This window comes from Haliotis rubra, unplaced genomic scaffold (assembly GCF_003918875.1).
Source record: "Haliotis rubra isolate DU_JTF1 unplaced genomic scaffold, ASM391887v1 Scf203, whole genome shotgun sequence".
In the NCBI taxonomy this organism is placed as follows: domain Eukaryota; kingdom Metazoa; phylum Mollusca; class Gastropoda; order Lepetellida; family Haliotidae; genus Haliotis; species Haliotis rubra.
The window spans coordinates 554,210-581,798 of record NW_025766037.1 but is presented as its reverse complement, the minus strand read 5'-3'; the positions used below and the strand labels follow the sequence as shown (position 1 = coordinate 581,798).

At 45.2% G+C, this 27,589-nt stretch overlaps 2 protein-coding genes across 2 annotated transcripts in view; both read left to right on the top strand.

Annotated features, from left to right (window-relative positions):
• The first annotated feature begins 748 nt into the window (after positions 1-748).
• LOC124275853 lies at positions 749-12,775 on the top strand. The gene is made up of 8 exons (XM_046711535.1): positions 749-781; positions 1,269-1,371; positions 1,647-1,730; positions 2,464-2,499; positions 4,446-4,555; positions 6,722-6,935; positions 8,830-8,970; positions 12,441-12,775. Exons 1-8 carry the CDS (start codon positions 749-751, stop codon positions 12,773-12,775), a joined length of 1,056 nt encoding a protein of 351 aa, XP_046567491.1.
• Positions 12,776-12,798: 23 nt separating this feature from the next.
• The window catches only part of LOC124275852, a 118,751-nt gene continuing 103,960 nt past the window's right edge, over positions 12,799-27,589 (top strand). Inside the window, exons 1-2 of the mRNA XM_046711533.1 lie at positions 12,799-12,889; positions 13,100-13,253. Coding sequence (XP_046567489.1) covers positions 12,842-12,889; positions 13,100-13,253 — 202 coding nt within the window. The 5' untranslated portion in view covers positions 12,799-12,841. The remainder of the gene's footprint in view (positions 12,890-13,099; positions 13,254-27,589) is intronic.

The window sequence follows — 27,589 nt, the reverse complement described above, 5'->3', positions numbered from 1 at the left end:
GGATCTCCATAGCACACCACAGAGGTAGGATCTGTCTGAAGTGGAGCATCTCAGTGACACTGTCACAGGGTAGTGGAGGGGTCTCCACAGCACAGCATCTGAGTGACCTGTGTATAGGAGTGGAGGATCTCCCACAGCACACCACAGGGGTAAGTCAGTGTCTGGTAGAGGAGTGGAGGATCTCAGTGACCCACAGTGTATAGGGGTGGAGGATCTCCACAGCACAGCACACCAGGAGTAGAGTCAGTGTCTGGTGGAGGAGGGATCTCCCACAGCACACCACAGAGTGAGTGAGTGACCTGTGTATAGGAGTGGAGGATCTCCAGAGCACACCACAGGGTAAGTCAGTGTCTGGTGGAGGATCTCAGTGACCTGTGTATAGGGAGGTGGAGGATCTCCACAGCACACCACAGGGTAAGTGAGTGTCTGGTGGAGCATCTCAGTGACCTGTGTATAGGGGTGGAGGATCTCCACAGCACACCACAGGGTAAGTGAGTGTCTGGTGGAGCATCTCAGTGACCTGTGTATAGGGGTGGAGGATCTCCACAGCACACCACAGGTAAGTGAGTGAGTGTCTGGTGGAGCACAGCACTGGTGACCTGTGTGTGTAGGGTGGAGGATCTCCAGCAGCACACCACAGAGTGAGTGATCTCAGTGGAGTGAGTGACCTGTGTATAGGAGTGGAGGATCTCACAGAGCACACCACAGGGTAAGTGAGTGTCTGGTGGAGCATCTCAGTGACCTGTGTATGGGGTGGAGGATCTCCACAGCACACCACAGGGTAAGTGGGGTGTCTGGTGGAGCACACCACACCTGTGTATAGTGGAGATCTCCACAGCACACCACAGGGTAAGTGAGTGTCTGGTGGAGCATCTCAGTGACCTGTGTATAGGGGTGGAGGATCTCCACAGCACACCACAGAGTGAGTGAGTGACCTGTGTATAGGGGTGGAGGATCTCCCCAGCACACCACAGAGTGAGTGAGTGACCTGTGTATAGGAGTGGAGGATCTCCACAGCACACCACAGGGTAAGTGAGTGTCTGGTGGAGCATCTCAGTGACCTGTGTATAGGGTGGAGGATCTCCACAGCACACCACAGGGTAAGTCAGTGTCTGGTGGAGCATCTCAGTGACCTGTGTATAGGGGTGGAGGATCTCCACAGCACACCACAGGGTAAGTCAGTGTCTGGTGGAGCATCTCAGTGACCTGTGTATAGGAGTGGAGGATCTCCACAGCACACCACAGGGTAAGTCAGTGTCTGTGTATAGGAGTGGAGGATCTCCAGAGCACACCACAGGGTAAGTCAGTGTCTGGTGGAGCATCTCAGTGACCTGTGTATAGGAGTGGAGGATCTCCACAGCACACCACAGGGTAAGTCAGTGTCTGGTGGAGCATCTGTGTAGTGACCTGTGTATCTCAGTGACCTAGGAGAGGAGGATCTCCACAGCACACCACAGGGTAAGTCAGTGTCTGGTGGAGCATCTGAGTGACCTGTGTATAGGAGAGGAGGATCTCCACAGCACACCACAGGGTAAGTCCGTGTCTGGTGGAGCATCTCAGTGACCTGTGTATAGGAGTGGAGGATCTCCACAGCACACCACAGAGTGAGTGAGTGACCTGTGTATAGGAGTGGAGGATCTCCACAGCACACCACAGGGTAAGTCAGTGTCTGGTGGAGCATCTCAGTGACCTGTGTATAGGAGTGGAGGATCTCCACAGCACACCACAGGGTAAGTCAGTGTCTGGTGGAGCATCTCAGTGACCTGTGTATAGGAGTGGAGGATCTCCACAGCACACCACAGAGTGAGTGAGTGTCTGGTGGAGGAATGATGATCCTCCACAGTCCTTAATTCTTTTGCAGAGTTATGTCCCTTGCTACATTCCTTTTAGCTAAGTACCTGTTGTGTGCATTAGTGACTAGTCTCCTCAGCAACTACGAAAGTGTGCACGCTTACCAAACCTGAGTTCTACAAGTGGTGCAATAAATTATCTATTTTCACAGTTACTCCCTTTAGTGTTAACTTTGAACATTCATAAATATAGAAATTGTGTCTAAATGGGGATATGCATTATCAGAAACTGCTGAGGTTACAAATTACTCAAGACAGAGTTTGAAAATTGGTGCTATAAACTACCTCTTTCATGAGAAGGGACCTTTTTTGTGTATTTAATTCACACTTCATAACTTTTCTGGATGGCATAAAGCAGTCCTTGTGCATGTGACCAGTTTCTCTTCTGAAGAATTTGTGTGACAGTTTCTTTAAAAGTTAACATTCACTTTCATATTATTTATTACTACATGAACAAATATAATTCTAACATGCCCCGTGACAAAACTGACAACATTTTTATCTTGTTCGTCTTGTGTTGGACATTTCTGTATGTTTGTTAAATTACAAAAAAAGTTAAATAATGTGTTATCTTTTGAATATTGTATAGAATTTCTGGATTTGTTATTTTCAGGCCAGTGCCGGATTCCCCACACCACTGAAAGTAGTGGTAAGCAATGCCATACATTTGTTGTATACCAGATTTCTGAGACTCGTGAAGGTCCGGGTTGGAACTGATTTTCAGCAACCCATGCTTGTCGTAAGAGGCGACTTACAGGATTGGATGGTCAGACTCACTGACTTGGTTGACACATGTCATCGGTTCCCAATTGCATAGATCAATGCTCATGTTGTTAATCACTGGATTGTCTGGTCCAGACTTGATTATTTACAGGCCACTGCCATATAGCTGGAATACAGCTGAGTGCGGCATGCAGCAACAAACCAAACCAAATCCAGAGTTGGAAGTGGATAGGAGAGTTCACTCAAACTCACCTGGTTTGGTTTGGTATTTGTGGCATTGAAACATACCACAAAACACTTTGTGGAGTGAATGTTCCAACACAAACTGCTCATGAGTTCCCTGAATTAGCCGTGTGTCCAGTTCATTAGTCAGGGCAATCTGTGCAGTGACAAAATCTGTCATCTGTGATTAGGTTGGATTTTTAGAGTTCTTGTTAATTAGAAATTGTAAATAATTTCATTTGGGTAATTTATGCTTATTTGCTTTTGTTATCCCCCGCAACGCGTTTTGCGGGGGGGTATTAAAATGGACTCCGTCCGTGCATGCGTGCGTCCGTCCATCCGTGCACATTTGTCTTTTCCGGAGCAGAACTCTAAAACCGTTCAATATTTCTTCACCAAATTTGGCACATACATGGATCTGGTGGTGTACTGGTGCCTTTTGGTAGTTTTGGAATTCTGAATAAAATATTTTTGGCGTTTCCATGGCAACAAGTGAGACTTAGACTGAAATTCAATATGTCTTCACCAAACTGGTAGTGCTGCTTTCTGGAGCAGAACTTTAAAAACCTTTCAATTAGACTCTCCTTCCACTTTTCTATATACACACCTAAATATTTGACATAATCTTAACTCGTAGACATAATCATGAAGAGTATTTTGCCACTGCGGGGGATATTGATGACTTTGTCTTATTGTTTTTATTAAGTGTTTTTTTTAGATAATAAGTGTTATCATGTCTAGTTCCTTGGACAAGTCATAGTAAAAGTTACTGTAAAAGTTATCATCTTTAGTCAGGGGTCAATTTAAGGAAATGAAACCTACTTGCACCAAGTGCAACCTAAGGCAATCACCTTGTTGCACCAAACAAAAACAGGTTGCACCTGCTGCTTAGTATAAAATCTCATATATTGCTTGAGGTTTGGTAAAGACGGTTTAGAACAGTATTTTAACAAAAGAAATCTGTAGTTATCTTACTTCCTAAACTTTCATGAACAGGAAGTCCTTCAGTCACTGTTCCCACAATAATCAGAGTCACTGTTCCAAGTCAGTTCCTCATCATTCTGTTTTCCAGCTGAAGTCTGTGTTCATTGAACACAAAATATTAACATGCTCTGGGTGCAAGTTGATATACATGAGAGGTTGCATTTAGCTTTTTCAGGATGCACCAGTGCAAGTTCTAAATGCTTAAATCGAGCTCTGTTAGTTAACCTTTAAGAATTCCTTTGTTTGCTGGCACTAAGAAAACAGAACTGGGGAAACTAATTTCAGTCAACTGTCACAAAACCAAGAAACTGGGATCTGGAAATGAGACCATGAACATGGCATGCAGCATTGCGGTATCCTCAATCATGGACATACATTTCTGGGGTGGTAGCGTAGTGGTTAAAGTGTTCGCTTGTCTCGCTGAAGACCTGGGTTCGATTCCTCACATGGGTACAATGTGGGAAGCCCATTTTTTATGTACCCGTCGTGATATTGTTGGGATATTGCTAAAAACAGCGTAAAACTAAACTCACTCACTCACGCACATACACTTCTATTTGTTAAATACTTATCAAGAGTAAACGTCCTCACTTTGTCTTGAGAGTTTTTCATTGCAAGCACTTGACATGAAAACTTCACTTGACAACTGCATGGCTAATGTTTCAGTGAGCAGCAGTCTGTTTGACGGAACCGCTCCTGTATTCAGCATCTCCGTGGTGAAGCAGACCGTGATGACCTTGACCTGTAGCATGACCCGACCTCAGCTTGTTACCAAGGTAACCCATGACATTACATGTTGTCAATCACTAGAATGTCTTGTTTGGTTTCATTGTTTTACAAACTGACGTGGGGCGATGGGGTAGCCTAGTAGTTAAGGCATTCGCTCGTCACGTCAAAGACACGTGTCCGATTCCTTATATGGGTACAATGTGTGGAGCCCATTTCTGGTGTCCCCTGCCATGATATTGCTGGAACATTGCTAAAAGCGGCGTAAAACCACACTCACTCACTCACTCACAAACTGAAGTCATATTGCTGAAATATTGCAGTGGTAAACAAAGAAAGAACATTTGCATTCAATAAATAACATGACTTTTTCGAAAAAGTGTTTGCCCTAGATCTAAATTCTAGCTTTTTATGTAGAATGTTATGCTCACCATCTTCTGCTAGCAGGGGGTTGGTGGGGTAACCTAGTGGTTAAAGCGCTCGCTCGTCACACCGAAGACTGGGGTTCAATTCCCCACATGGGTACAATGTGTGAAGCCCATTTCTGGTGTTCCCCACCATGATATTGCTGGAATATTGCTGAAAGCGGCGTAAAACTAAACTCAGTCACTCACTATGCTAGCAGGCCACCTATGCTTGAAATGTTCTCAGCAAGAAGCGAGTGAGCTGGGTTTTATGCCACTTTTAGCAATATTACAGCAATATCACGGCACGGGACACCAGAAATGGGCTTCACACATGGTACGCATGTGGGGAATCGAACCCAGACCTTGTGGTGACCACTAGGCTAGCACACTAGAGCAAGAAGAAGAGTTCTGGTGGTAGAGAACTGTGATACCTCCACATTCAGTGATCATAGAAATAGTGTGAGTTCTAATTGGCCAGCAGTTTGAGCACTGTATCATTCAAAATATCATGTCACAAAGAGTATGGTAATGAATCGCAGGGTACTACCATGGTAAAATGGAAAAGAATACACTTTATAATCAAGGAAAAATGGAAAAGAATACTCTTTATAATCAAGGATGACACCAATTTATGCTTTGCTTGAAGTTTTTGTAAAGCTAAAGCTAATAGAATAAACAAGAAAAGTCTTTAAACGTTGGAGGCACCTGAGTAAATTAAGAAATTTAGTGAGAAGAATGTTAGATGATTTGTGGGGTGATGCTGATTGCAAGAGCATCATGATGACCATACCTCTGTCCGTTAGAGACTTGCTTCTATTAGAGATCGGTACTCGCATCGCAAATACGGTACTCTCATCTCAAGTTTATGACATTTCATCTGAAAGGTCTTTGTCATGTCTAACCATGTCTGCAAATGAAGTACTAGTGACGGACGGAGGAAACATGGTCCTATATATTGCCTCTATATTATAGCGGATGGTAAAGGTGACTTATCCCCCAGCCCCCTGCATTTTTGCAAAAGTAACATAAATAAAAACCCTTCAAAGAAATTCACCCATCTCAGCACTTGCGGTACTGTTACTGAACACGCGCCTCTCGAACCGATCCTAGGAAAAGAGTAGGCCCTTCACTAAATATCAGGAAAAGCTAATGGGTGCTACTAAAATGGAATGGATTTTCCATTTCTGTAATTCGAGATTATGCACTGAACTAGTACAAGTGTGCTCTATTACGTGTAAAATTGTTTTGAATTGAAAGGGTATCAGTTTATTAACATTTTAGATCAGTTAAAACACAGAATGTGTTTATTTTAGAGATTTATAGAAAACTTGATATCTGCATTAACTGTGAAGTAAAGCAGGACAATTATTTTGGATTACCCACATGGCCACGTGGCTCCTAATTCACTACAGCTATGTTCATTGGTCATTTGGAATTGCCAAAATACAAAGATACTAAGTAGCATTGGTTGAAAGTTCATTTTAAATAATCCAAGTGTATATTGTAGAGATAAATTTCACCTGATAAATAAATTTAGCCTGATTAAAAGGTTGGAGACGTTAGCACCTCCAAACAATAAAGAGACACTGGCTTTCATGCATACGTTTTACATTTTTTACAATAAATGCAATAATAATAATAATATAATCTGCAAAAATGGATGCATTAAAATATCTTTGAATTTAAGAAAATGAAACATTGTAAAAATCCCAAGTTTTAATGCAAAAATCTTCCTGCGAAGCACACCTAAAATCTTTGAAATGTCCACCATGATGGTGAATGTCTGAGTGAGAGTTATCCCTCTTGTAGGTGTCCTGGAGCAAGGTCAGTGATGCTGGGGTACGGAAGTTGACGGCAGGGGACACACGGGTCATCGATGATTCCCGAATCTCTGTCATCCGACCCTACCTGAAGGACTGGAACTTGAGGGTCATGAACTTCGGCACATTGGAGTTGGATGGGGGTGTCTACGTTTGTATGAATGACAAACAGGAGATACGCAAATATCTGGTTTCCATTGTGGGTGAGTGGAAAACTTTTGAATGGATGGGTGAGTGTTGATGGCTCAGTGGATGTGTGGATGGGTGAGTGAATGACTGGAAGGCTGGATTAGTGCCTGACAATGGATGATGAATGGGTGTATGGATGGATGGATGATTTGCTGGATGAGTGAGTGAGTGAGTGAGTGTACTCTTATTTTTACGCTGCATTCAGCAATATTCCAGCTATATGGGGGCGGTCAGTAAATAATTGAGTCTGGACCAGACAATCCAGTGGTCAACAGCATGAGCATCGATCTGTGCAATTGGGAACTGATGACATGTGTCAACCAATTCAGCAAGCCTGACCACCCGATCCCATTAGTCACCTCTTACGACAAGCATGGGTTACTGAAAATCAATATTCTAATCCGGACCTTCACAGGTTGATTTGCTGGATGAGGAGGTGGATGAATGGATGGAAGATTGGATGGGCCAATGGATGGTTGGTTGGATGAGGAGGTGCATGAGTGGATAGAAGATTGGATGGGCCAATGGATGGTTGGATGGTTCTCTGGATGAGTGGGTGGAAGATAGGATGAGCCAATGGATGGTTGGATGGTTCTCTGGATGAGTGGGTGGAAGATAGGATGGTTCTCTGGATGAGTGGGTGGAAGATAGGATGGGCCAATGGATGGTTGGATGGTTCTCTGGATGAGTGGGTGGAAGATAGGATGGGCCAATGGATGGTTGGATGGTTCTCTGGATGAGTGGGTGGAAGATAGGATGGGCCAATGGATGGATGAGGTGGTGGAAGATAGGATGGGCAAATGGATGGTTGGCTGGATGAGGTGGTGGAAGATAGGATGGGCAAATGGATGGGGCAATGGATGGTTGGATAGTTGGGCAAATGGATGGAGGCTGGTGGGTGGAAGATAGGATGGGCAAATGGATGGTTGACTGGATGAGGTGGTGGAAGATAGGATGGGCAAATGGATGGTTGGCTGGATGAGGTGGTGGAAGATAGGATGGGCAAATGGATGAGGTGGAGGTGGAAGATAGGATGGGCAAATGGATGGATGTGGTGGAAGATAGGATGGGCAAATGGATGGTTGGCTGGATGAGGTGGTGGAAGATAGGATGGGCAAATGGATGGTTGGCTGGATGAGGTGGTGGAAGATAGGATGGGCAAATGGGCAAATGGATGGAAGATTGGCTGGCTGATGAGGTGGTGGAAGATAGGATGGGCAATGGATGGGTTGGAAGATAGGATGGGCAAATGGAGGTGGTGGAAGATAGGATGGGCAGATGGATGGTTGACTGGATGAGGTGGTGGAAGATAGGATGGGCAAATGGATGGTTGGCTAGATGAGGTGGTGGAAGATGGATGGGCAAATGGATGGATGAGGTGGTGGAAGATAGGATGGGCAGATGGATGGTTGACTGGATGAGGTGGTGGAAGATAGGATGGGCAGATGCAGATGGATGGATTGAAGATAGGATGATGGAGGTGGTGGAAGATAGGATGGTGGAAGATGGATGCAAATGGATGGTGGTGGAAGATGGATGGGCAGGATGGTTGGACTGGATGAGGTGGTGGAAGATAGGATGGGCAAAATGGATGGTTGGCTGGATGAGGTGGTGGAAGATAGGATGGGCAAATGGATGGATGAGGTGGTGGAAGATAGGATGGGGCAATGGATGGTTGACTGGAATGGGCAAATGGCTGGATGAGGGTGGTAGATAGGATGGGTCAATGGATAGATTGATTGTTGGCTGGATGGATGGGTGAAAATGGGCTGGTAGTGGATTGGCTAGTGGATGGGTAATTGAATGGGTGACTGGGAAAGTGATTGGCTGGAATGAGTGATTGAGGGATTGGATGGAGTGTAGTGGAACAGATTGAGTTACTGCACTGTATTCATCTTTAACCTGCAGAGCCACCCCACATAGAGGCGTCATCAGAGTCGTTGACACCGGCGGCAGGAGACAACGTCACTCTGGTGTGTGAGGTAGCAGGGACCCCACCACCAGCTGTGTCATGGTATACCAGGAAAAACAACGCACATCAAAACAGACGTGAGCAACTGAGTGATTTAATGAATCACTGCACTTTTCTGCCTTTTTCACTACTGCTTTAGATGCTCACATCAGGGACAGACATGGTAATATATTGAAAACCATTCCTGAATATTATTAAGATTTTTGGGACGCGCCTGCCCTGGAATCACCACAGGGTTTTGAGGATTGTAATGATTGACTAACAATGCATGGCGAAAGCTTTACACTGTAGTTTATGTAACACATTTTCTTTACTAAACGGACATGTTTTCTATATTACATGACTTGGGGCATTTCGGGTAAGAAAGACCGCACTGTCACATGCTTCTTGTGAAACCTCTGTCACACTCTACTGCGTTTCCATGGAGTTTGCATGGCTTTGTGAAACTTCTCTGAGCACAGTGGGATTGGTGACAAATTCTGAAAAACATTGCACTTTTATTTAACATTTTCACAAGATGGTGATGTCATCTTGGCCTAACAATATTTGAAGCCCCATATAGGCAATGAGCAGCCTGGTGTGCTGGCGTAAAACAGTCATGGGGAAATGAGGGTGACAAAGATGAGTATGCATTTATACCATTTTTTATGGGGTTGGATCACAATGCACTGGCAACGCCCTGCAAATGTCGTGCCAACAATGATGGACGCGGTAGAAGCGCCGTGTTGGCGTGGTGATCGCCATGGCAGCTCGATGTAGCGCAGTAAAATAAATAACACACCGTGTAAGCGCCGTAGATAGAGACATGGTAGAGACGCTGACATCACTAAGGACTCCGTGAGGTCTCCGTGCAAGCACCGCTGACTACCACTGCGTCCGTACTGCGATCATGTGCGTCCTTGATGCTCGCCCACAGAGCTCCTATGGCGCTGTAGGAGACCTTACTGCACTGCTACGGCGACCCTACAGCGTCCCTACTGTGTGCAAGTCAGAATGCAGAGGGATGGAGCATACTTTGTGCATGCTCAATGTTATGGCATTCTAGGCAACCCACCGCATCAAAAAGAGATGCCACTGCATTGCTGCAGTGCTGTAGGAGACCCTACTGTGCACAACTCGGTGTTCTGCATTTTTCATGGACGCCGCAGGATCACTGTGAGGTCACAGCCCTGGTGTGACAGCTGTTTAAAAGGTTACTCCATCGATTGGTTGTCAGACTCAGATGCCTGTTTGATAGCTTGTCAAGTTGTATGGGTTGGTGCTCTTGATGTCAATCACCTGAACATCTGGTCCAGACTTCAGTGTGTATGGGCCAGCATTGCACAGATGGAATATTGATAACACCAACCACAAAGTCATTTTCATGAAGGGGCGGTGGGGTAGCCCAGTGGTTAAAGTGTTCGCTCATCACGCCAAAGGCCCGAGTTTGATTTCCCACATGGGTACAATGTGTCCATTTCTGGTGTCCCCCCGCCATGATATTGCTGGAATATTGCCAAAAATGGCATAAAACCACACTCACTCACTGACTCACTCATTTTCACATGATCATCAAGTAATCGCAACACTCCCATGGCTATACATTACTGCCTAGTGAATATATCACTACCTACATCTGTACAAGGATGGATGGTCCACAATGTCAATGTGTGTGGTAAAATCAAAAACAGATCCAGTTTGCTGAGAATATAACTGAGTTTATATCAGAATATAACCAAATGATGTATTGAGTTATCTCCCTTGACATGTCCCCCAGTCAAAATACTGAATGAAGGAAAGGGGAGGCATTTAATAGCTGTAAACCTGCATTGTTGGTCAATCATTAGATAGTGAGTAGTGTTTATGCAGCAATAGATGAACTATATTTAAGTAATCTCCTATAGTCTCTGTATGTTTTGACCATATTCCTGCTGTAGTCAGTAACTGCTATACAGATATTTTGATGGATTCTGTTATTTTACTAATGTAATAGTTAGTGCACTAACCGTTACTGGGCTAATGTGTTTTTCAAGAACTGTAATAGTTATGGGCCCCAATAGTAACTGTGTCATTGGACAAGTCCTGCAATGTCAGAGGCCTAACAGTAACTGTATAATTGGACAACTCCTGCGATAGTTGGATGCCCCAATAGTTTCTTTGTGATAGGACACATCCTTCAATAGTTGGATGACCCAATAGTAACTGTGTGTTAGGACACCTCCTTCAATAGTTGGATGCCCCAATAGTAACTGTGTTAGGACACCTCCTTCAATAGTTGGATTCCCCAATAGTAACTGTGTGTTAGGACACCTCCTGCAATGTCTGAGGCCCCAATAGTAACTGTGTGTTAGGACACCTCCTTTAATAGTTGGATGCCCCAGTAGTAACTGTGTGTTAGGACACCTCCTTCAATAGTTGGATGCCCCAATAGTAACTGTGTTAGGACACCTCCTTCAATAGTTGGATGCCCCAATAGTAACTGTGTTAGGACACCTCCTTCAATGTCTGAGGCCCCAATAGTAACTGTGTGTTAGGACACCTCCTACAATAGTTGGATGCCCCAGTAGTAACTGTGTGTTAGGACACCTCCTACAATAGTTGGATGCCCCAATAGTAACTGTGTGTTAGGACACCTCCTTCAATAGTTGGATTCCCCAATAGTAACTGTGTGTTAGGACACCTCCTGCAATGTCTGAGGCCCCAATAGTAACTGTGTGTTAGGACACCTCCTGCAATAGTTGGATGCCCCAATAGTAACTGTGTGTTAGGACACCACCTTCAATAGTTGGATTCCCCAATAGTAACTGTGTGTTAGGACACCTCCTGCAATGTCTGAGGCCCCAATAGTAACTGTGTGTTAGGACACCTCCTGCAATGTCTGAGGCCCCAATAGTAACTGTGTGTTAGGACAACTCCTGCAATATAACTGTGTGAGGTCCTGCAATAGTAGGATGCCCCAATAGTAACTGTGTGATTGGACAACTCCTGCAATAGTTGGATGCCCCAATAGTAACTGTGTGATTGGACAACTCCTGCAATAGTTAGATCCCCCAAAAGTAACTGTGTGATTGGACTACTTCTGCAATAGTTGGATGCTCCAATAGTAACTGTGTGATTGGACAACTTATGCAATAGTTGGATGCCCCAATAGTAACTGTGTGATTGGACACCTACTTCTATAGTTGGATGCCCCAATAGTAACTGTGTGATTGGACACCTCCTTCAATAGTTGGATTCCCCAATAGTAACTGTGTGTTAGGACACCTCCTTTAATAGTTGGATGACCCAATAGTAACTGTGTGTTAGGACACCTCCTTTAATAGTTGGATGACCCAATAGTAACTGTGTGTTAGGACACCTCCTGCAAAGTCTGAGGCCCCAATAGTAACTGTGTGATTGGACACCTCCTTCAATATTTGGATGCTCCTACAAATATTTGGATGCTCCGATAGTAACTGTGTGTTAGGACACCTCCTGCAAAGTCTGAGGCCCCAATAGTAACTGTGTGATTGGACACCTCCTTCAATAGTTGGATGCTCCGATAGTAACTGTGTGTTTTGTGCTCCAGGTTGTGGGGATGCCCAGGTTGACCTTGTCTTTATTCTGGAAGCCTCATCTGAGTTTGGAATCTACAACTTCAACCTTGCCCTTGACTTTGTCCGATTCTACCTAGTGTACAGCGACATCAATGGCGGCAATGTGAGGGTTGGCTTCATGACCTTCAATGATGAGGCTCGTGTGGAGTTTCAGATGAGTGACTATCGTGACAAGAAGCAGGTTTATCTGGCACTACTCCGTCTCCAACATCGGGGTGGCAGTGCCAACATCAGCAACGCCATACATGTTGCACGCACACAGATGCCATCATATTACACAGATGTTCCTGTTCAGCTCCACGGGTGATCCGGAAATTTAATAAGATATTCGTTGCAGATGCCATCATATTGATGACGGTGGGGAGGGTCAACGATGATGCCAGCCACATCCTCTCTGAGGCCTCAGCTGCCAAGAACAGTGGTGAGTCTTTCGGGGATTTAATCAGATATTCTAGCCTTGCACATGTTGGTCTGTATGATGTCATGTGCAGAACATCCACATATTTTAGCAACCCTATTAAACATAAATGCTTTTATGTTTTGTTGGAAGTTGCTTGTGGTAATTTTTCTGGTGTCAACTACAAACAGGTTATTGACATTAGAAATTATTCTTCCTTATTGCTCTGCACAGGAATCCACATGTATGTCGTTCCAGAGCAGTTTGGACCACACAGCAGAGATTGGTGCCATCGCAAGCACACCTGTGGAGGACAACCGGTTCTCTCTGGCCCAGTTCCAACAGCTCAAGGAACTCCGGAACTCTATGTTCAGGTCACACTGTCCAGGTTAGTCAAGATTTCTCAGGTTCTACGTGTTCTCATTGCAGGGCAACACGATCACAATTGGTAATAACAGAATAATATAGAAACATAAGAACAAACACCACTACTCCATCTTTCACAGTACAGTGCACTCTGTCTAATTCGGACTGGCTTGGGACCGACTAAAAAGTCCGAATTAGACAGCAGTCCGAGGTACACAGATTTTAATGGACTCATCTCCCTTTGACGAGCATACGATTGTGCATGAAACACATATTACATGAATGCGTATAAAGATGAAACACTTCCTGACAAAGTACATGTACATTTGTTTATTACATACATGCATATAAAAGCTCTCGAATTATTCCCTGGTCAAGAGGTTTGAGAACTGACGTTGTGATGGGCGGAAGATATTTTACTGTAACATTGCTGAGCAATGAACAAGAAGATACGCCTCTTTCTTTTCCTCATCTGTCTGTTGACTTGATCTAGCCAATCACTGAATATGTGTGAGGTCATCCATGCCTTCCGATTGGCTCGCCAAGTCACGGGTGTGTCTCCATATTTACATTCTTGAAACAGCTTGGTCTCTCAGCTTTTTTGTCTGGTAGTGCTCGATAAAACAAGCCTGTTTCATCACAGTTGGAGACATCTTCTAAATTGTAGCCATCGATGATTGATGGGAGAGGGACTTTGAGCTCGTCGACAATGACACTGAGTTTACATGATCATCTCAATTATAGTTTACAAATTAGTGTTAATCGCGTCAAAGGTAAATAAGTGTTCACCGCTAGACCAAGCAGTCTTGGCCAAGCAGACTTCCTGCTCAGTAAATAAGACAAAATACACAAACCAATCAATGGATTGTTTATTCAAGGTTTACTGGCCAAGCAGACTTAGTGCTCAGTGCGGATTATAAAGCAATGTTTTTACGTGTAACTACCTTTTCAGGGCGACACTTTGGTCCGAAATCCGAAATAATGAGTGTATATTTCCTCAGAGGCAAGTAACTCTTGTATGTCTGATCCAGGGGCAAGTAACTCTTGTATATTTCCTGAGTGTCCGAGATACAGAGCTTTTTTATTATGACAACAAAGAAGGATTACGTCCGGACCATAAGTTCAGTCCTGTTTATGCAGCAATCCGAGAAAGACAGAGTCCGAGTTTGACAGAGTGCACTGTAGTTACATGTCAATACAGCTCCTGGGGTAAGAAGCTCCTGTGTACCATCTCCAGGGGCATGTAACTCCTGTATGTCAGGTCCAGGGGCAAATCACTCCTGTATGTCAGCTCCAAGGACAAGTAATCTGTATGTCAGCTTCAGGGACATGTTACTCCTGTATGTCATCCCAAGGGTCAAGTAACTCCTGTATGGCATCCTCAAGGGCAAGTAATGCCTTTATATTACCTTCATTGGCCAGTAGCTCCTGTATGTCAGCTGCAGGGCAAGTAACTGCTGTAGATTACCTCAGGGGCAAGTAACTCTTGAATGTCTGATCCAGGGGCAAGTAACTCCTGTATATTTCCTCAGAGGCAAGTAACTCTTGTATGTCTGATCCAGAGGCAAGTAACTCTTGTATATTTCCTCAGGGGCAAGTAACTCTTGTATGTCTGATCCAGGGGCAAGTTACTCTTGTATATTTCCTCAGAGGCAAGTAACTCTTGTATGTCTGATCCAGGGGCAAGTAACTCTTGTATATTTCCTCAGGGGCAAGTAACTCTTGTATGTCAGCTTCAGGGTCAAGTAACTCCTGTATATCATCCCCAGGGGCAAATAACTCCAGTATTAAGCTTCAAGGACAAGTAACTTTTGTATGTTAGCTCCTGTGGGAAGTAACTACTATATGTCAGTTATAGGGACAAATAGCCTCTGTATGTCAGCCCGTGGGGCATGCTTATGTCTTATCAGGTATATTTGGCTGAAAGCTGTTGCGTGATGCTATCACTTTGGATGTACAACTCATGTGAAAAGCTGTGATCTGGACAGATTGTGGCAGGGGTGAAAATAACTTTAAAATTGATAGTGTACTCCGGTACAGTGCAAAGTCACTTGCCCTGATAATTTTTCCACTATACTGACCGTTTTCTTGCTGATTTTTTAAATAAACAACATAATTAACATTGGAAAGTCAAGTGGACACCGGTACAGTGTGATATACAAATTTGCTTGCCCGACAAAAATACACTGGACTCGGACGTCGGGCAATGGGTTATTTCCACCCCTGTGTGGCCGCGTCTTGGTTTTCTCACATAGCATGGCTCATGACTCAGGACTGTAGGGGTGTTTCAGTCAGTAAAAATTCAATCGTCAAGAACAGTTAATGTAGTCAGTATGCTACCAGGTTTCATAGAGGACATTTTGTGACCAAGGTTTACTGGTATGTATTGTGACCAAGGTTTCATTGGGGTGACAATGGTTCACTGTTCAAGTATTGTGACCAATATTTCATTGAAAACGTTGTGTGACACAGGTTTTATTGTGGACATTTTGTGACCAAGATTTACTTTTGATGTTACGTGACCAAGCATTATGTTTCTGGTGAAGTGACAAAGGCTGAAGTGACAAAGGAACTTGATGGTAGTTAACAATTTATATCATTTAATACAGGCCTTGCCATGTGTAAGAGAGTAAATAAGTTACAGCCCTGTATCTGACTCACTTCCTGAGCCTCAGTTTGATTGATATCTCTCAACGTTAGTCAGTTATGAATCATAACTTTGCCGTTGTCTAGTCTAAATGACTGGGGGGGGAGCCTCGTGGTTAAAGCGTTGGCTCGTCATGCCAAAGGCCCGGGTTTGATTCCCCACATGGGTACAATCAGAGATGCCAATCCATACGATTTTATCGTATTCATAACGAAATATACAACACAAAATACGTGACTACGATAGCAATAAAAAATATACAAATTTATAAAAATAATACATTAAATTAAATTATCAAACAGCATACATACCATACACAATAAATTTCAATCACATTTTATTTAGTGTCAAGCTATATATGGATACTTATTACTGATTTAGGTGAGTACAATGTCAATAGCAAGGTCTTAGACAATATATTTACATATTTTATTTAATATGAAAATTCTTTGGAAAAGTTAATACTAATTTTGGCCCAAAAATACTAATTTTTGCATCAGTTTTTGGCCAAAATACTATTTGGGCTAAATTAGGGTTGGCATATCTGGTACAATGTGTGAAGCCAATTTCTGGTGTCCCCCACCGTGATATTTCTGGAATAGTGCTAAAAGCGGCGTAAAACCCAACTCACTCACTCATTCACTCATTCACTCAAATGACTGGATTAAGCATGTGTTCAAATTAACAGGATTAAGCAGATCCATAGACGAGTTAGCATGCTCCCCACATACTTTTTGTCATATTTACTCAGAAAACACCATGGCTGATGCAAAAAACAGTTTAAAATGTCAACAAATGTGAAAAAGATTGCTTGAAGTGTCATCAAGAATTTGTTTGATTGCAAACCCATTAAAATGATTGGTTCAAAGATTAAAAACGGGACAGAATATTTGCTTGTGCTTTGAATGTGGAATAGTGCCAGGGGCAAATAGCTGTTTGAGTTCTCTTAGGGTCTGTGATGATTTTCAGTGCCTTTTAGTATTTGTGATGGCTTTGATTGGTTTGCATTCACTTGAATCTATTACATCACTTCCATATTTTTTTCATATTTGTTGACATCTTAAATGGAACATCAAAGGTCAGTGGGATTGCAAACAAGCTGTGAATTAAACCTCTCACTTAGCTTACCCCTCTCTCAGCTCTGTGCCCTCCCTAGCTCTATCCACTCTGCTACAGCTGGGTACCCGTCACTTAGCTTGCCCCCTCTCTCAGCTCTGTACCCTCCCTAGTTCTGTCCTCTCTGCTACAGCTGGGTACCTTCACTTAGCTTCCCCCCTCTCTCAGCTCTGTACCCACCCTAGCTCTGTCCTCTCTGCTACAGCTGGGTACCCTCACTTAGCTTCCCCCTCTCTCAGCTCTGTACCCACCCTAGCTCTGTCCACTCTGCTACAGCTGGGTACCCTCACTTAGCTTCCCCCTCTCTCAGCTCTGTACCCTCCCTAGCTCTGTCCTCTCTGCTACAGCTGGGTACCCTCACTTAGCTTCCCCCTCTCTCAGCTCTGTACCCTCCCTAGCTCTGTCCTCTCTGCTACAGCTGGGTACCCTCACTTAGCTTCCCCCTCTCTCAGCTCTGTACCCTTCCTAGTTCTGTCCTCTCTGCTACAGCTGGGTACCCTCACTTGGCTTCCCCTCTCTCAGCTCTGTACCCTTCCTAGCTCTGTCCTCTCTGCTACAGCTGGGTACCCTCACTTAGCTTCCCCTCTCCCAGCTCTGTATCCTCCCTAGCTCTGTCCTCTCTGCTACAGCTGGGTACCCTCACTTAGCTTCCCCTCCCAGCTCTGTATCCTCCCTAGCTCTGTCCTCTCTGCTACAGCTGGGTACCCTCACTTAGCTTCCCCTCTCTCTCTCAGCTCTGTATCCTCCCTAGCTCTGTCCTCTCTGCTACAGCTGGGTACCCTCACTTAGCTTCCCCTCTCCCAGCTCTGTATCCTCCCTAGCTCTGTCCTCTCTGCTACAGCTGGGTACCCTCACTTAGCTTCCCCCTCTCAGCTCTGTATCCTCCCTAGCTCTGTCCTCTCTGCTACAGCTGGGTACCCTCACTTAGCCCCCTCCCAGCTCCCTGTATCCTCCCTAGCTCTGTCCCTCTCTGCTGCAGCTGGGTCACCCCACTTAGCTTCCCCTCTCCCAGCTCTGTATCCCCTCCCCTAGCTCTGTCCTCTCTGCTACAGCTGGGTACCCTCACTTAGCTTCCCCCTCTCCCAGCTCTGTATCCTCCCTAGCTCTGTCCTCTCTGCTACAGCTGGATACCCTCCCCTAGCTTCCTCCCTCTCTCAGTTCTGTACCCTCCCTAGCTCTGTCCTCTCTGCTACAGCTGGACACCCTCACTTAGCTTCCTCCCTCTCCCAGCTCTGTATCCTCCCCTAGCTCTGTCCTCTCTGCTACAGCTGGACACCCTCCCCAGCTTCCTCCTCCCTCTCTCAGTTCTGTGTTCCCTCCCTAGCTCTGTCCTTCTCTACAGCTGGATACCCCCTCACTTAGCTTCCCCCCTCTCCCAGCTCTGTATCCTCCCAGCTCTGTCCTCTCTGCTACAGCTGCACCCCTCCCCCCTTAGCTTCCTCCCTCTCCCAGCTCTGTACCCTCCCTAGCTCTGTCCTCTCTGCTACAGCTGCACCCTCCCCCTAGCTTCCTCCCCTTCTCTCTCTGCTCTGTATCCCCTCCTAGCTCTGTCCTCTCTGCTACAGCTGGGTACCCTCCCCTAGCTTCCTCCCCTCCTCAGCTCTTGTATCCTCCCCTAGCTCTGTCCCCTCTGCTACAGCTGGGTACCCTCACTTAGCCTCCCTCCTCCCCAGCTCCCATCCTCCTAGCTCTGTCCTTCTGCTACATCTGCACCCCTCACTTAGCTTCCTCCTCTCCCACCTCTGTACCCTCCCTAGCTCTGTCCTCCTCTGCTACAGCTGCACCCTCACTTAGCTTCCTCCTCTCCCAGCTCCTGTACCCTCCCTAGCTCTGTCCTCCTCTGCTACAGCTGCACCCCCCACCTAGCTTCCCCCTCTCTCAGCCATCCCCATCCTCCCTCCCCTAGCCTGTCCTCTCTGCCACAGCTGCTGGATACCCCTCACTCTAGCTTCCCTCCCTCTCAGCTCTGTATCCTCCCTAGCTCTGTCCTCTCTGCCACAGCTGCACCCTCCCCAGCCCCCCTCTCTCCTCCTGCCTCCCTCCCCCCTCCACTAGCTCTGTCCTCTCTGCTCTGTCAGCTGGATTGTCCTCCCTCACTTAGCTTCCTCCCTCTCTCAGCTCTGTATCCTCCCTAGCTCTGTCCACCTGCTGCCAGCTGGGGTACCCTCCTTTCCCTCCCCTCTCTCCAGTTCTGTGTACCTCCCTAGCTCTGTCCTCTGCTACAGCTGGATACCCTCTCACTTAGCTTCCCCCTCTCCCAGCTCCTGTACCCTCCCCCAGCTCTGTCCTCTCTGCTACAGCTGGCACTCCTCACCTTAGCTTCCTCCTCTCCCAGCTCTGTACCCCTCCTAGCTCTGTCCTCTCTGCTGCCAGCTGGGTACCCTCACTTAGCTTCCTCCTCTCCCCAGCTCTGTGCCTCCCTCCCCCTCTGTCCTCTCTGCCAGCTGGCACCCCCTCACTTAGCTTCCCACCTCCCAGCTCCCCACCCTCCCCTAGCTCTGTCCCTCTCTGCTACAGCTGGGCTACCCTCCACCAGCTTCCCCCCTCTCCCAGCTCTGTACCCTCCCTAGCTCTGTCCTCTCTGCTGCAGCTGCACCCCCTCACTTAGCTTCCCCCTCCCAGCTCTGTACCCCTCCCTAGCTCTGTCCCTCTGTCTCTCAGCCAGCCACCCCTCACCCTTAGCTCTCCCCTCTCCCAGCTCTGCACCCTCCCCAGCTCTGTCCTCTGCCACAGCTGGCACCCCTCACTTAGCTTCCTCCTCTCCCAGCTCCTGTATCCCTCCCTCCTAGCTCTGTCCCTCTGCTACAGCTGGGTACCCTCCCCTAGCTTCCCCCTCTCCCAGCTCTGTACCCTCCCTAGCTCTGTCCACTAGTGCTGCTAATTGTTTGAAATCTCACAATTGATGATTGGATCATTACCAACGAGCAATCATCGAAAAATCTTGGTTAGCGTCATTTTTCAGATTTTCCTTTTCGGTTGTTATGCAGATACATATAATGTGGTTCTGATGTTTTTTGTTGTTGCTTTATTAAGAAACTGCACAAATTGCATTTGCAAACTTCACATCCAGTTTAAAATGATGCAACTTGATACTTTAAAGTGATGACTGATATATCATGAACATAAACTTCCTGGAGTCTTCAAGAAATATTCAGTCATGACTTTTCAGTAAGTGAAGTGAGTTTTCTAAGACTTAAACACATTTTCAGACCCTGACAACTTCTAATATATGTTCCATCGTCAAGTGTTTCAAACAGTAGTTCCAAAATCGTTTGTGTTCGATTGTGAGAAAATGTGAACGATTGCTTGGTCGTTTGGTCACTGTGACCAGTCTTTGATTACTTCAAGAAATTAGAACACTACTACTGTCCACTCTGACCATCCCCCAGTTGTGTCCCTTCTCCAACAGCTTTGTACCCTTCTCCAACAGCTTTGTACCCTTCTCCAACAGCTTTGTACCCTTCCCAAAGTCTGTATCCTCCACAATATCTCTGTACCCTCTCCTAGGTCAGTACAACATACATGACATGAGAGAATTCATTATTCTCCACTTGATTTCACTGAAAATGGAATTCATATCCCACACTGTGACAAATCACTTTTTGGGCACTTATCTTGAGTAGTAAAAACTCCAGGTTAGTTAATATTGAGAACCAGCGGTATAACAGTTATCTTCATCCTGATCAATACTGCCCCTCCCCAGGGAGAGGGCTTCCGGCTCATGAAGGCAGTGAGAGGCAGTGAGAGGCTGTATAGATTCATCCACCAGGTCCCTATGTTCTGAATTTGCTCTCTTCATCTCTGTCTCCCAGACTGGAACCTCTCTCTTCAATCCTGGCCCCTCCTCCCCATGGGTTGTATCCCATGGTGGCCACACCTCCTGTCCATCTCATACAGTGACCCCTTCCACCTACCTGATTTATCACTTCTCCAAATCCCCATTTTCAACATGAACAATTTCTCCTCACTCTCCTCACTCACTCCTAATCCTTCTCTCCATGAAGAGTCAGATCCCTCTCCCCTGCACCCTTCATTCCAGTGCTGCTCTCAATCTAGAGCCCAATACCTTTGCCCCACCCTACATGTAGAGCCTCATCCCTCTCTCCTGCTCCCCAATTGCAGGGCCTCTCCTCTCCATGTAGAGCCCCACCCCTCTCTCCTGCTCCCCTATTGCAGGGCCTCTCTTCTACATGTAGAGCCCCACTCCTCTCTCCTGCTCCACCATTGCAGGGCCCCTCTTCTCCATGTAGAGCCCCACTCCTCTCTCCTGCTCCCCTATTGCAGGGCCTCTCCTCTCCATGTAGAGCCCCACCCTCTCTCCTGCTCCCCTATTGCAGGGCCTCTCTTCTACATGTAGAGCCCCACCCCTCTCTCCTGCTCCACCATTGCAGGGCCCCTCTTCTCCATGTAGAGCCCAACCCCTCTCTCCTGCTCCCCTATTGCATGGGCTCTCTCCTCTCCATGTAGAGCCCCACCCTCTCCTCCTGCTCCCCATTGCAGGGCCTCTCTTCTCCATGTAGAGCCCCACCCCTCTCTCCTGCTCCCCATTGCAGGGCCCTCTTCCTGCTCATGTAGAGCCCCCACCCCTCTCTCCCTGCTCCCCCATTGCAGGGCCTCTCCTCTCCATGTAGAGCCCCACCCCTCTCTCCTGCTGCCCCCATTGCAGGGCCTCCTCTCCATGTAGAGCCCCACCCTCTCCTCCCTCTCCTCCTGCTCCACCATTGCAGGCCTCTCCTCTCCATGTAGAGCCCCACCTCCTCTCCCTGCTCCCCCACTGCAGGGCCCCTCTTCTACATGTAGAGCCCCATCCCTCTCTCCTGCTCCACCATTGCAGGGCCTCTCCTCTCCATGTAGAGCCCCACCCCTCTCTCCTGCTCCCCTATTGCAGGGCCCCTCTTCTACATGTAGAGCCCCACTCCCTCTCTCCTGCTCCACCATTGCAGGGCCCTTCTCTCCATGTAGAGCCCGACCCCTCTCTCCTGCTCCCCTATTGCAGGGCCTCTCCTCTCCATGTAGAGCCCCACTCCTCTCTCCTGCTCCCCTATTGCAGGGCCCCTCTTCTACATGTAGAGCCCCATCCCTCTCTCCTGCTCCACCATTGCAGGGCCTCTCCTCTCCATGTAGAGCCCCACCCCTCTCTCCTGCTCCCCTATTGCATGGCCTCTCCTCTCCATGTAGAGCCCCATCCCTCTCTCCTGCTCCCCTATTGCAGGGCCTCTCTTCTACATGTAGAGCCCCATCCCTCTCTCCTGCTCCCCTATTGCAGGGCCTCTCCTCTCCATGTAGAGCCCCACCCCTCTCTCCTGCTCCCCTATTGCAGGACCTCTCTTCTACATGTAGAGCCTCATCCCTCTCTCCTGCTCCCCTATTGCAGGGCCTCTCTTCTACATGTAGAGCCCCACCCTTCTCCCTGCTCCTCCCACCATTGGAGGGCCTCTGTTTTCTTGAGCCCCACCAATCTGACTTCACACTCCATCTCGACCCCGCCCTTATTCTTTCACTCCTTCACAGACAGGCCCCATTGAGCTGCCCTCTCTCCCAGCAGTGCCCCCCCATCATACTAAGGGCCCCAACCATCTCCCCTTTCTCCCCATTGCAGGGGCCTTATCCTTTTCACCATCAGGGGCCCAATTCCCCTATTTTCCCAGCATCCCATTTCCCTCTCTCCCCAAGGGACGACTTCCACATCTCGTTGAAGGAAATTGATATTTGATGGTTTTTCATACACATCGCCCAACCCCAGCTTCCTTGTGCCCTAGTGCCTATTGCATTCAATCATCTGAGTTGGCTTGTAGCACCAGGACATCTAGACTAACACTTAGTCTCTGAATATATATAATTTTGATACTAACAAATAAATCCATTTAAATTAGAAAAGGAACCCCAGTCAGATGGGAAATTCAGAACCTGAGGCAATTTAGACTTGCTTTATTATAGGCTTTAAAATTGCAAAAAGGGCTGGGTGGAAGGGGAAATAATGTGGTTCAGGGACTGTGAGACAGACTACAGGACATCCTGACTATCAGACCACAGCCTGCCCATCAGAAACAGGTGCTTCTTTGATTGCCTCATTATACTACAGACCCAGCACTTGCTGACTGGCAGTGGAATGAGGAGGAGAATATTTATCTGGCACCGATCTGAGGACTTATCCCTGTATCATCCACATTCATCACATTGGCCGATTCTGGAGCCAGTCCCACAGCATGCCATGAAAAACTGGCATGGAATTAGATGGTTTTGAAGAACATCCATACATTTTTCTATTGTTACAAATATTCTCAGCTCATGTTGTGCACAACAGCATTTAGATCATGACATTGAAGCTGATAAGAGTTTTTCACTCCTTCTTTAATGGGGAGTTGTTTTAAGGTGATGCTGTATATAACCTTGAGCTGTTTTGAAGTTAATGTAGAAACATGATTGTGGCACTATTGTAGTATAACATCATGAAGGTCATGTCACTAACACCTCATGGCTGTAATATCTCACATAATGTCTACCTATATTGTGTAATATCTCACATAATGTCACCTATATTGTGTAATATCTCACATAATGTCTACCTATATTGTGTAATATCTCACATAATGTCACCTATATTGTGTAATATCTCACATAATGTCTACCTATATTGTGTAATATCTCACATGTCTACCTATATTGTAATGTCTATATCTCACATAATGTCTATGTGTAATATCTCACATAATGTCTACCTATATTGTGTAATATCTCACATAATGTCTACCTATATTGTGTAATATCTCACATAATGTCTACCTATATTGTGTAATATCTCACATAATGTCTACCTATATTGTGTAATATCTCACATGTCTACCTATATTGTGTAATATCTCACATAATGTCTACCCATATTGTGTAATATCTCACATAATGTCTACCACATATTGTGTAATATCTCACATAATGTCTACCTATATTGTGTAATATCTCACATAATGTCTACCCATATTGTGTAATATCTCACATAATGTCTACCTATATTGTGTAATATCTCACATAATGTCTACCCATATTGTGTAATATCTCACATAATGTCTACCTATATTGTGTAATATCTCACATAATGTCTACCTATATTGTGTAATATCTCACATAATGTCTACCTCACATAATGTCTACCCATATTGTGTAATATCTCACATAATGTCTACCCATATTGTGTAATATCTCACATAATGTCTACCCATATTGTGTAATATCTCACATAATGTCTACCCATATTGTGTAATATCTCACATAATGTCTACCCATATTGTGTAATATCTCACATATTGCCTACCTTTGTAGCTGTAATTTCTCACATGTTGCCTACCTTCATGGCTATGATATCTCATATATTGTCTGGGGCGGTGGGGGTAGCCTAGTGGTTAAAGCGTTCGCTTGTCACGCCACAGACCCGGGTTCGATTTCCCACATAGGTACAATGTGTGAAGCCCATTTTTGGTGTCTTTCGCTGTGATATTGCTTGTCTATAGCGGTGTAAAACTAAACTCACTCACTCACTCACTCATATATTGTCTAGCTTAAAAGCTGTGATATTATCACATATCTTCATAGTTTTGATGTCTCGCATATTGCCTACCTTCATTGATGTGATATCTCACATATTGGCTATCTTCATAGCAGTGACGTATAACATATTATCTTACCTTCATGTAAACTTCTTTAATTTCTCATTGGTCAGTGTCGCTTTAACAAGTTTCCGTGTCACCTCTCCCAGGCAAAAAATATTACCCGCTGCCACGGTAATCGCCAAACTCTCCGCCGAGAAGCTGTATCGCTAAAAATATTATAACGTCATAATATGACGCGTCATGATATGATCTCTCACATATTGCCTGTCTTCAAGCTGTGATATCTCACATATTGTCTACCTTCAAATTCTGATATCGCACATATTGTCTACCTTCAAACTGTGATATCTCACATATTGTCAACCTTCATAGCAGTGATATCTCACATATTGCCTGACTTCAAACTGTGATATCTCACATATTGTCTACCTTCATAGCAGTGATATCTCACATATTGCCTGCCTTCAAACTGTGATATCTCACATATTGTCTACCTTCATAGCAGTGATATCTCACATATTGCCTGCCTTCAAACTGTGATATCTCACATATTGTCTACCTTCATAGCAGTGATATCTCACATATTGCCTGACTTCAAACTGTGATATCTCACATATTGTCAACCTTCATAGCAGTGATATCTCACATATTGCCTGCCTTCAAACTGTGATATCTCACATATTGTCTGCCTTCAAACTGTGATATCTCACATATTGTCTACCTTCATAGCAGTGATATCTCACATATTGTCAACCTTCATAGCAGTGATATCTCACATATTGCCTGCCTTCAAACTGTGATATCTCACATATTGTCAACCTTCATAGCAGTGATATCTCACATATTGCCTGCCTTCATAGCAGTGATATCTCACATATTGCCTGCCTTCAAACTGTGATATCTCACATATTGTCAACCTTCATAGCAGTGATATCTCACATATTGCCTGCCTTCATAGCAGTGATATCTCACATATTGCCTGCCTTCAAACTGTGATATCTCACATATTGTCAACCTTCATAGCAGTGATATCTCACATATTGCCAAACTGTGATATCCTTCATAGCAGTGATATCTCACATATTGCCTGCCTTCAAACTGTGATATCTCACATATTGTCAACCTTCATAGCAGTGATATCTCACATATTGCCTGCCTTCAAAGCAGTGATATCTCACATATTGCCTGCCTTCAAACTGTGATATCTCACATATTGTCAACCTTCATAGCAGTGATATCTCACATATTGTCAACCTTCATAGCTGTGATATCTCACACATTGACTGCCTTCAAACTGTGATATCTCACATATTGTCTACCTTCATAGCAGTGATCTCTCACATATTGCCTGCCTTCAAATTCTGATATCTCACATATTGCCTGCCTTCAAACTGTGATATCTCACATATTGCCAACCATTCAATGTAGTGGTATTTTACATAAACTGATGAACAGAAGTGTTACTGATTCAAACACTTCTTGTTTGTTGAATGAATTTGTTTGCATTGTCTCCATAGTGTTCCCTCATTTTATTCATCAGTATACATTGCCAGTCCTCCTCTCAGTATATGAAGCTAACAGGCAAAAACACCCTTCAGAAATAACAAGGACATCAGTAAGTGTTTTCTCACATCAACACAGATACATCTTTCTGTCAATGACATGCATCTCCTTTGAATAATTTGATTTCATTCGTACACTAAGTCAGTCCGATCTCACCCCGGGGACGCTAACGGTGTTAGATCTTGGCTTATTGACCGATGCATACGCTCTCCCCATCCAGGCGGTATCATCTCAGACACATGGAAGGGCAGGAGCTTTTACACATCACAGCAGATAGAAGCGTGTTGTTTGATGTTCAATGCCAGGCACTTCCACTGGAATTGATGGTTCTGCCTTGAGGTTAAGAAATTATGTCTAAAACATAAGCTGCTGTTATCAGGTGTCTCGTGTGGAGCATGCCAGCCTCCTTCCTTGAATACTGAATACCATCTAATTTGACCTGTGAAGATCTGGGATAGAATTGATCTTCAGCAGCTCAACTTGTCGTAAGAGGCGACTATCGGGATCGCGTGGTCAGGGTCGCTGTCTTTGTTGACACATGACATTGTATCCCAATTGTGTAGATTGATTCTCATGCTGTTGATCACTGGATTGTCTGGCCTAGATTTGTTTCTGTACAGTAGCTGGAATATTTCTAAGTCTTGTGTTAAACAACCAACCAACAACCAACCATCGAATTTTATATTCTGAGTGTCATTGTTCATCCCTGAATCCTGAATACTGCTTGAAGCAAATCTAAGAAGCATTGACTTAAAGATGCAATTTGTTGTTGAATAACTGATGTTTGTTTATTTGTTTGTTTGTTGTTTAAGGCTGCATTTAGCAATATTACAGTTATATGGCGGCAGTCTGGACCAGACAATCCAGTGATCAACAGCACGAGCATCAATATGTGCAATTGATATACAATGGCATGTGTCAACCAAGTCAGGGAGCCTGACCACAACAAGCATGGATTGTTGAAGACCAATTCTAACATGGATCTTAGAGGGTTATACAACTTACAAAGATATGTGCAAACATTTATCTATTGTTGATACACATGATCTTATTTTAACTGGCAATAACTTCTCATTTCTATGTTTTCGCCACATAGTGTCTGACCACCCAATCCCATTAGTTGCCTCCAATGACAAGCATGGGTTGCTGAAAACCAATTCTAACACGGATCTTCACGGATACTTTTTACTGAAAAAATATCAAATAAATAAGCTATAATGTAAACTAACATATTTCAAGTATGGGATTACTGTTTGTCAATATTATACAGATTCTAGTACTTTTATACCCGTGAAGGTCTGGGTTAGAATGAGCCTTCAGTAACCCATGCTTGTCTTAAGAGGCGACTAACGGGATCGGGTGGTCAGGCTCGCTGACTTGGTTGACACATGTCATCGGTTCCCAGTTGCGAAGATCGATGCTCATGCT